This window comes from Polypterus senegalus, chromosome 1 (genome assembly GCF_016835505.1).
Source record: "Polypterus senegalus isolate Bchr_013 chromosome 1, ASM1683550v1, whole genome shotgun sequence".
Lineage (NCBI taxonomy): Eukaryota > Metazoa > Chordata > Cladistia > Polypteriformes > Polypteridae > Polypterus > Polypterus senegalus.
In genome coordinates this window covers 204,012,837-204,023,802 of record NC_053154.1, presented here as the reverse complement: position 1 = coordinate 204,023,802, position 10,966 = coordinate 204,012,837, and the positions used below count along the sequence as shown (strand labels likewise).

General features: G+C 42.2%; 1 protein-coding gene across 1 annotated transcript in view; it reads right to left on the bottom strand.

Moving 5' to 3' along the window:
* Positions 1-241: 241 nt before the first annotated feature.
* ca14 (carbonic anhydrase XIV) overlaps positions 242-10,966 on the bottom strand; it is a 93,120-nt gene continuing 82,395 nt past the window's right edge. Inside the window, exons 9-11 of the mRNA XM_039741916.1 lie at positions 10,397-10,420; positions 3,113-3,197; positions 242-1,600 (exon numbers count right to left, since the gene is read on the bottom strand). Coding sequence (XP_039597850.1) covers positions 1,519-1,600; positions 3,113-3,197; positions 10,397-10,420 — 191 coding nt within the window. The 3' untranslated portion in view covers positions 242-1,518. The remainder of the gene's footprint in view (positions 1,601-3,112; positions 3,198-10,396; positions 10,421-10,966) is intronic.

The following is a 10,966-nucleotide window of genomic DNA, read 5'->3' as shown; positions in this document are numbered from 1 at the left end:
GCAATGGACAGAAGGTGATCCACTGTAACAGAGCTTCAGAAGTCCTCTACTGAGACAGGAGGACCATCTCAGTAACATTTATGATAGAGTGACTAGTAGTAAGCCTTTCTTAATTAAAAAGCATATGACAGTTTAAAGAACTCTGAGAGGATGAGGGAAACGATTCTCTGGTCTGATGAACTGTTTTGGCAGAACTCCAAGCACTATATCTGGCAAAGACCAGGCACTGCCAATCACCTGTCTAATACCATCCCAACAGTGAAACATGGTAGTGGCAACATCATGCAATGGGGATGCTTCTCAGCAGCATGGACAGGGAGGGAGACGGGTCAGAGTTGAAGAGAGGATGATTGCAGTGAAATACAAAGAGGTCCTTAAAGAAAACCTGCTTCAGAGTGCAGGGGACCTCAGGCTGAGGAGACGGTTCATGTTTCTGTGCGTCGATGACCCTACGCATACAGAGAAGACAACACTGGTGTGGCTTTGAGGCAAGTCTCCCAACTATCCTTGGGTGGCTTGGCGAAAGCCCGGACTTAAACCTCATAGAACATCTGTGGTAGAGACATGGAAAGGGAAATTTACAGATACTTCCCATCAAGTCTAACGGAGCTTAAGAGAATTCTACCAGGAAGAACGGGATCTACTGTCCAAGTTCAGGAGTGCAAACCTTGTAGATACTTATCCAAGAAGACTCGAAGCTGTAATTCCTGCCAGCAGGGCTTCTACAAGGTCCTGAATTAAGGGCACTTGAATACTTACTGTTAATGAATTTGAAGACCTTTCTGAAAATGTTTTCTGTTTGTCATTATAGGTTATTGAGTAAAGCTTGACAAAAAATGACAAATCTCTCCATTTGAAATGAAATCCGCAACACAAAGTGTGCAGAAAGTAAGAATATGTCAGAATCCACCGTATATTGCAATGAGAGGCTATGGTGTTGGATTTTGCTTAATGGGTTGGGGGTCTGAAATGAGACACCTGGTTCATTGGTTGTACGTCATTTAGCTGTTCACATGAGGGGTTGCCTCATGGCTCACATTCTTCATTTTAAATCACAGAGTGACCAATCTGCTGGCCAACCATAAGAAAAACAGATGAAAAAAGTGTATTTTAATGAAAATGTAAAGTACGTTGTTTGGCATTTGCTGTAGAAAGGCACCATATAAAACAAAAGTATTTCATTTCTAACCTTGCTTGCAATTTAAAGAACAAACCAACCCTGTCTAAGATCAGTTGAAAACATCGTATTATAAAATTTGTGCTGTGGAATCTCAACCACTTTTTAAGACATGAAGATGACCAACAGATGTCTGAAGTTTGCTTCTCAATATTCTGTATATTTATATTCAATGTGAAGGTAGGCTGCACTTAAGCTTTCTTTCAGGATTTGTGGAGATGCCAGTCCAATTGAATGTCATGTATAGGTCTGTAGGAGCATTTGTTGAATTGTGGGAACTAACTGATATTCTGTCCTTGGAACAGCTTATGTGATGCTCAGCAGGTATCTGGACATGAAGGTCAGGGTTGTTGATGTGCCTCTCCACTTGAGCATGGTGCAGGTATGTACTCCTCTTCTTTGGGCCCTTTGTTGTTCTGTAACCTAAGTGAGAGTAAACAACACAATAATGTGAACTGGAAGCATTATTTATGTGTTTTCTTCAACTCAAAGACATTTCTGGGAGGTGATAACTACATCAGTTTTGTATTTCTTCTGATCCTTTTCTCACTTAGGCTGCATTTACCAATGAAAACCAACAGATGGTACCCCAAATGATCAGTGCAGGTAGAGCAGCATAAGGTGAGGACATAAAGAGCCAAGTATCTAGTTAAATGTCCCAACTGTTTTCACAGAATCTGCGTTTCTTAGTTTTGGAAATGTTCATTTATACTAATAATACATTTTATTTATTTGTAGGCGCCTTTCTAAATACTCAAGGACACCGAACAATAGACAAAACACAGATTATAAACAAAAGTAAAATACACAAGTTCAAATCAGGCAGAGCGATTGTAAAAAGCAGTCTTAAACAAGTGAGTTTTAAGTTTAGATTTGAAAAGTGAAAATGATTCAATATCTCTAAGCTCAGGTGGTAGTAGAGAAAATGTATGCAGTCAGTCAGTTGTTAAAAACTGTTCCAAGTTGTTTCATCAGTTATAGGTACACCAAATCATTTACTGCAGAATAAGCAAACAACCGTTTATACTTAAAGCTCTTATTAGAGCAAAACAAGAGAAGAGTGTTCCTCTTGATTCACTGTAGGCCTCCGATTTCTCGAATTCTCATGAGGTTGCACTCTGTCAGTCGCCTGCTTCATAGTGCCATAAGCAACTGCATGATATAGCACATTCTGTCAGAATTAATGGCCTTTGTGCACTGTAGGATGCCCTGCCATCCTCAAACAATACAACTTTAAACTGTTAATACGGAGAACAAAACTTGTTTGTCTCCTGTAAGACAGCCATCAGGCTTGGCGGCCTCAGCAGAACCTCTTGTGTGACTGGCCGGCAGATTTAGACTACGTTGGCAGTAACTAAATGATGTGGGAGTCACTATGTGGGGGACGAATGTATTGTTAAAGGTTTGGATGTCAACATCTTAAGTATAGGAAAATACATAGAGAAGGTTCACTTAGACTGTAGACATCAAAGGTAGGAAGGGGACCTACAATGTGACAATGATGGCGTTCTCTAAACAAAAAACAGTCCAAATGTTATCAGTTTTAACCTGAAACTGGCAGATCCCAACTTGAAGAGCTGGCAACAGAAAGGCAATGAATGAGACTCCATGTGAAGAGCAAACCTAGACAAGGGGGAATGCTAGCAATAAAGCAAATGTCCAGGCACCAAGCTAATCATGAACTGTTCCTGCTGTCTCATTTGCAGCTGCAAATTTTCTGCATCTGCCATTGTCAGCCACATGTCTATTTTAGCTAATTGTCCATTAGTACTTGTTTCAGCAATTCTTTCAATGCCAATATATTACATTTTAAATAGTAACAGTGACAAAGACTTTCTTAGGTGTCATTTATTTTTTACATGAAATTCTGATCGATCTCTTAACTTTCACAACATTTCTCCTCTCAAACAAAAATTAAACATTTTTGTTACATACCGTGAGTTTTTAATAATGAAGTGAATTAAGAACATAATCCCCAGGGACACAAGAAGGACGCCGCTGATAACTGCAATAATCTCCCCTGCGCAAGAGAGAAAATAAAACAAAGCAACAGTTGATTTATGGGTTAAGTTTACATTGTGTGATCAATAAGCAAAATTTCTTAATTGATGTCCCTGATTGGCTTTGTAAGAAATGTAACACTTTAAAAATTCTACATAATAACCTCTTAATCTATTTCTGCAGTATAGCTTAAAGGATGACATCCCAAGCCAATAACATAATTTTAGCGTTTGTATCAAAAATGTAATAATAGAGAGTGGGGTGATGATTAAATATTTAATTATTCAATTAGTCTGAATGCCATTATAGCCTTGCTGAATTTGCAGGATATTAAATCGCTTTTGTCCCAGTAGTTGTCACTGTGTTAGCAGTTCCATTGGCATCACTGCACTAACAAGCATGGAAAAGGTATGCAAGTCCAAGGAGGATGTCAGGGTGGGCAGGTTTCCGCTGTATGTAATGAAGGTCTTAAAATATGACAAGATTATTGGGTTTTCTTGTCTGTTTTGGAATGGACAGAATCTTCATTTTACCATTCTACTGTATTTTCAATGACTTTTCATAGGAAACTATTTTATCTTGTGCATTTACACATTATATTTCAGATACCATCCTGATGTCATCAGGATGAGGAATGTCTCACATAACTTAACAAAAAAAACATCACAAACTAAGAATTTAATTATATTGTGGACCAAAACTAAATGAATGGGCGGACTGAGTCATAATATGAAAAAAAACCCAAATAGGTATAAAATAGACACATTCTTTATTAGGAATAGTTTGCCTTTCCCATTTCTATTTACCGTAATTATCCACATTAACAAAAGGGAAAGAGCCTTCATTATATGGTACATTTTGGTAGGTGTAAGTAACCAAAATGTTTCAGAGAGACTCGCCATCATCCTACCTTGTCATATTCACAGTAAATTAAACTTGCTGAGCACCTTTTTATTTTAGTTTTGGCTGGAGTGCTTGGCAGACTGGCCAGTTTTTCATAAGTATGAAGAACGCTGATGAATGAATAGGAGTTCACTAGACACACCTCAGGCTACACACATGCATACTGGGACAGCTTAGCTTTGTTAGCCAGCCTTACTGGCTGCTTGGGACTTTGTAAAGAAATCTGAACTCCATATAATCAGCACCCAGAGGCCATAGCATGGTCAGAGTGAACTGTACCTACTGTGTAATTCTGATGTCACATGTTACATAAATAACTAACAGATTCAGCCATATTTACATTCTGGCTTATTCCAGTACAGAGTTGCTGGGTGGCAGAGGATATGCATGTAATATCAGACATTAAGTTAGGAACTGTGTTGGGTGGGGTGCCACATAAAGCTAGTGATTTCCCACGTGGAGTACAGGAGTGATCAGCTCTCTAATAATAGGTGATTACATGGACATGGTCTATATGGTGTGTGCATTCAGCTTTAGTTGCTATAGTTGATCAATCCATAAATGATCTTGGTGAGTTACACTAACCCCTGCGTTGATACAGGCATCTATCCAGCACTAGCACACATAGACCCAGATGTCTCCTACACATTGAATTTACTGTTGCCAGTCAAGCTATGATGTTAAAATGTATCTGGCCTTGAAAGCAGTCCTCCAACTTGTAGAGGAATCATGGGAATTGGTGGCAGGATTGGCAACCGCGCAGCTCTGAGATGACAGACAGGAATTATTTCTGCTCTCCAAAGGAGTAGCCCATAAGAAAGCTGCTCACATTATGAAGGGGATGGGGGAAAGCCCTCAGGAGCCTCATCCCCAAAGAGTCAAAACGATCAGAGAGCCAGTGGGTTCAGGCTTGTTGGGGATTACAACTGGTGTGGTGCTGAGGCATTGCCCACTACACGGCAGCACTCAGGTCCCAATTTGAGCAGCCCATCAGGGTAGGCACATGGAATGTCTTGTCTGTATGGAATGATGATCGTCTTCCTCTGCTGTCGGAGGAGCTTCATAAACTCCGCATTTCAGTCATGGCAGTGTCTGAGGTGCGCAGACCTGGGACTGGCCAGATTGCTGTAGATGGGTCTGGTCTCTCTCATGGCTGTCATACTCGGGGAGTTGCTGTTGCTGTGGTGGATCGGAGTCCAATGGTGTCCAATGTCACTCCTTTTAACAAGCACATTATGAGACTTGGATTACGGCACTCTCTGAGTGCCTTGTCTGTTGTCTCAGTGTATGCTCCAACCATGGTAAATTATGTCTATGTGAGGGAGACATTTTATTCACAACTTTGCTTGGTGGTTGATGGGTGCCTGTGAGGTGACACTCCACTGGTCATGGGTGACTTCAGTGCAACCTCTGGCACTGACAGGGCTGGCCCTGAGCATTGTTTGGGTCTGGCAAATATGGTGAATGTTCCCTGACTTTGCAAAAAGGGCTGTGGATCACTGGATCCTGGTTCCAGTGCCCCGACCCACATCGTTGGATTTGGTACTCCAATACTGTACTGGTGGTGGAGTGAAGGAGGTTAATCACATCCTTCTGGGCAGACCCTGGAGGCTGTTACAAAAGCACATAAGTGCCCAGTTTGGGAATTCTGATCACAGACTTGTTGCTAGTCTGAAGATCCTGCTTAGATCCAGAAGGTTACCACCAACAAGGAAAATGAACCTGGACTTGGCCAGACTTCAAGATTAGGCTGTTTCTAATGAGTTTGCACACAGTTTGTGTGAGGAACGTACAGAGTTGGGTGCTACTGCTGATCTTAATGTGATGTGGGAGTCTTTCTGTCATAAGACCCTGAAGGTTGCTGAGGGTTGTGTTTGTGTTACCGGTGTTCCCAGAAAGAGGTGTTTCATCTCACAGGGCATCCTGGATATCATTGTGAGGAGTTGCAGTGCATGACTTGATGACAACTCCTGTTTGTACCGGGAATTGAGAAGGACAACTGATAGGGCTCTGAGGGAAGATAAAGAGGCATTTGTTAGAGGAATCTGTGAGCAAGTGGCACATTCGAATGTATACCTTGGAGAGTCGCAGTCAGGGCAGCTGATGGAACAGTCTTTATGGATGACACTACAGTTGTGACCCGCAGGGCTGGCTACTTTGAGCAGCTGTTTAAAGCTGATCCTCTTGCTTGGACATTGGATATCTCTATGTCCATGGTTCTTGAGGCTGATCCTCCAATTAGCTCTGAACCAACCAATCTTATTGAGATTACACAGTTGGAGAACCAGCTGAAGTTAGGGAAGGCTACAGGGATCTGTGGTATCCGGGGAAAACTTCTCCAAGCTGGTGGTAAAGCTATCCTCCTGGTATTGCAAGCAATCTTTGCTTCCATTTGGGAGGTGGGCATCATCCCAACTGACTGGAAAACAGGGCGTGTCCCTATCTGGAAAGGGAAGAGTGATCACCTGGATTGCAGCAAGTACAGGGGGATAACACTGCTCTTGGTGCCAGGTAAGGTCCTTACTAGGGTTGTCTTCAATAGGATCCATTATCATTTGCTCACCTACAAGTGACTGGAGTAGCCTGTTTTTACACCTAAGAAGCCAACCATCGACCGCATCCTGGCACTAAGGGTTCTAATGAAGGCATAGCCTTTGTCGACTCACGTAGAGCGTTTGACTCAGTTGATCAAGGTGCCCTGTGGGACATCCTAAGACTTCACAGGATCTCTTCAAAGTTGCTGGATTTCATGGCTGACCTGTACACTGGTACTGTGAGTGCTATGCAGAGTGGATACAGAACCTCTGAGTTTTCCCAGTTGATTCTAGGGTTCGTCAGCGGTGTGTTCTTGCTCCTACTCTGTTCAGTGCTTGCATGGACTGGGTGTTAGGCAGGGTCGTGGAGTCCAGCAGCTGTAGGGCATCTGTTAATGAAGAGAGACTCACTGATCTGGACTTTGTCGACAATGCTGTGACATTCGGAGAGTTAATGGAGGCTCTGATTGGGGCTTTCGAAAGACTTAGTGAGGAGTCTTAGTGTCTGAGCTTGCGAGTGTCATGGATAAAATACAATATCCAGGCCTTTAACGTCCTCTTGGGCACAGCCATCAGCAGTGTGTCTGTCTGCGGAGAATGTGTCCACCTTGTCGAGAGGTTTATTTTCCTGGTCTTTAAAATTCATGTCTCTAGTGACTCTTCCTATGAAGTTAGTAGTTGGATTGGGAGAGCATCGGAGGGGAGGGGGCGTTTCATGAGGTCACTGGAAAGGGGTGTGTGCGCCACTCTCGATACCTTTGCAAAAGGACGAAGGTCCAAGTCTTTACAGTCCTGGGGCCTTATGCATAACGCCGTGCATAAGGACAAAAGCAGAAATGTTCGTACACACAAAAAAATCCAGATGCATTAATCTGTGCGTATGCCAACTTCCACGTTCTTCCGCTCCATAAATCCCGGTCAGCATGAAAAGTAACGCACGTGCTCGCGCCTGCCGCCACTCCCAAACTCCTCCCAGAATTACGCCTCTTTGAATATGCAAATCAATATAAATAGCCCTTAAGCTCAGCGTTCTGTGAAAAGGCAATGGCAAAAGCGCGGGAGGAAATTAAAAGAATTTCAGCGAATACCAAGTGGAGGCAAGGAAAAACACACTGTTTGTTGGTGTAAACAGTGATATAAACAACAAAAGGAAGCTGATCAAGTGACAGAGTGTCGGAGAAACTCAAAAGATCAAGTTCACAAAGTTGCACAGTGCCCAAAATAAAAAAGAAGTTGTCAGATATCAAAGTCGCCGTGAAAAGGCGAGTCATAGCCCACCGTCTGAGTGGCATATGAAAGCTTATTAGGGTACATAGAAAAAAAAAATAGGCACACAGTGGGGAAAAAAGCACGAAATGTCAACTTTAGTCTCGGAATTTCCACTTTAATCACGTAGTTTATTTTGTCATTAAAGTAGAACATCATACACTTCATCTTAAAATCGTTTAATTTACTAGTTTCTCAGATCCCATCGTAACTAAAGTAGCACGTTAAATGCTTTGTTTTGTATTTGATCTTCTATGTGCTCTGTGTGTGAATCGCTATGTGCTTCTTAAACGGGCTTTCTCTTCCTCCAACAGGACACAGAATCCATTACATTTGTGATATTACAGCTCTCTGAATAATTAAAACACCGAGATGTATACTTGATATCATTTTCACGATGATAGGAGTTAAATCATGTTATTAAACATGAGAACACGGTGGCGCAGTGATTGTTCATGCCTCACGCAAGATGCTTGCTGCGCCGTGCATGACCGTCGATGAAATACTTTATTGTAGCAGTACTGTCTCTTTCCCAATTCCTGTCCTTACTTTTCTTTCTCCAAATACCCAATCACCACACAATCAGCTCTTTAATAGACGTTAAGCCATCTGTAAGCTTAGAACGCAGATTCTTCAAAACTTTTAAGGAACATTGAAATATCTTTGTAGTACGTGTTTAATTATTGCATCCATCTATTCTCCCAGTGTCACGTCAGCACCAGCAAGAATACAGCGCGAGACAGGAACAATCTGTGAATGGAGCGCCAGCTCCTTGCTAGCGCTGCGGCACCGTGTCCTCACATGTTTAACTATTAACAATATAGATTATTTAAATGAAGTTAGATTTATCTGTATAATATAATAAACATATTTTGCTGCATTTCATCTTAAAAATTATATCATCATCATATGTAAATATGCGCTTTATAAAGTGACTCAGGTTGTGCAATATTATAACTATCATAAGTTTACAGTGAGGTGATTGTACTTATAAGTACAAACAGTTCTACAAGGGGCACTTGATGGACTGATAGAGTGCATTTAGAGCTCTTGGGATGAAACTCTTTCTGAACCGCAAGGTTCGTACAGGAAAGGCTCTGAAGCGTTTGTCGGATGACAGCAGTTCAAATAGACAACATGGCTGATGCAGTGTGTGCTGTATACTGATAATTCTCTTTCCAATCAGCTGCTGCTGTGATTCCCCACTGTGATACTCCGAGTGGTGCAGTGAGAGTAATATGGAAAAAGATGATCTGATGTAGTAACCCTTAACACGAGCAGCTGAAAGAAGAAGAAGGTGCAGTGAGAATAACAACGCTAAAGCAGCTATTGAATTTAGAATAGTTTGATCATTCTGTGGACCATTATACTGTTGCAGGTTAATTACAATCAGATGCATTAAACTAATTAACAATATGCAGTTAATTTCAGTGTATTTATAGAGCCGCGTCAGGGATGTGGATCTAAAAAAGAAAGGGAAACCACAAAGGAACAGTAGCACTGCTTTGACGCTGGGTGCCGCCAGTCTGCAAAACCAAGCGCAGAACTTGCATACGCCAGGGTATGAGCTACCATGAAAATGTGTGCGGCTTTACGGCAAGTTTAGGTTTTATACATCGCGATTTGAGCGTGGAAACGGGAGTACACAACATTTTTGTGCATATGCACCATTTTATACATGAGTCCCCTGGTGCTTCCTGTCTTGCTATATGTTTGCGAGACATGGATGATATCCTGAGATGAAGACTGGACTCCTTTGGTATTGTGTCTCTTCAAAGAATCTGTGGGTACTGTTAGTTTGAGTTTGTGTCGAATGAGCGGTTGCTCATGGAGTTCTAAATGAGTCACATTACCTACATTGTGAGGGAGCGTCAATTAAGGCACTATGGCCATGTGCTGTGATTCCCCAAGGGTGATCCAGCTCGCAGGATCCTTACTGTTGAGGACCTGCACATTTGGACCAGGCCAAGGGGACACACAAGTAACACATCACTGCAGCAGATAGATGGTCATTTCCTGGACGGCCGGTCTTTTGAGAGATGGGGTTTTGGGAGTGGGACTGGACTGCATGTCTGCCTTGGGGGCTGCAAACTGGGATCCCAAGCTGTTTCGTTGTGTAGTGGGTGCAGCGATGAGCTGTACCACTCCATGCTCCCCAACCTGACCTGAGTCAACCTTGCCTGCATATCCTAAAGGAAATCCAAACAGTCAGTGGCCTGGCCAGGATTTCAACTCAGAACTGTGAATCAGAAGCGTTAACAGCTTTTATACACTGATAGTGACTATGAGATGACTGGAAAAAGCAAGACAAATCCAGCTACCCCCTCCACTGGCCGGTCTGGGACTTGTAAACACCAATCTTGGCTGGACATGTTTGGAATGGCTGAGCGACACTATACACATTTACATCATGAGTCAGCACTGACTTGAAAAAAGTACTGCCACTTTTTAGACTGAAAAGCAAGAAACCCATCTTTGATCATTTCTTCCAAATAAAACAACAAAGAGTGCTTACCAGGTGAGAAAACAGCAGCAGCATCTGCAATGGATACAATGAGAACATTTTGGTTATTCCTTTGATTTCATTTTCTAGATGTTTGCATGAGATGTTTCACAGAACAGGGTATTTTATTCTTCACTCTGTTTCATATCACTTCACATTCATTCATTTTCTGGACACGTTATTATAAGTGTCACTGGGGCCTGTGGCTATCCTGGTAGAACTGGACACAAGAAATGAACCCACCCAAGATGGGATTCCAGGCCACAGGAGGATGCACTCATTCTCAGAGGTTTGACAATTAATGGAAGACTTGTGTCAGTGGGATGTTTCAGGAAACCAAATTAGAAAAAAGAAAGCCTACACAGAGCTGGAGAAAAAGCAGACACCACACAGGCAGTGATGGAGAGGAGGAAATCTCCTGAAGCTGTGGGGAAGCCGAGCCAATGTGCTACCCTTTAGTTACAAAAACAAAGAACCGACATATAATTAGAAGCAAAGATAATCACAGAGAGTTAGTAGGGAGGCAAGAACAGCAGTTTTATTGTGGATACTGTAGAGAAATGTGAAACGGGAGTTTTGCTT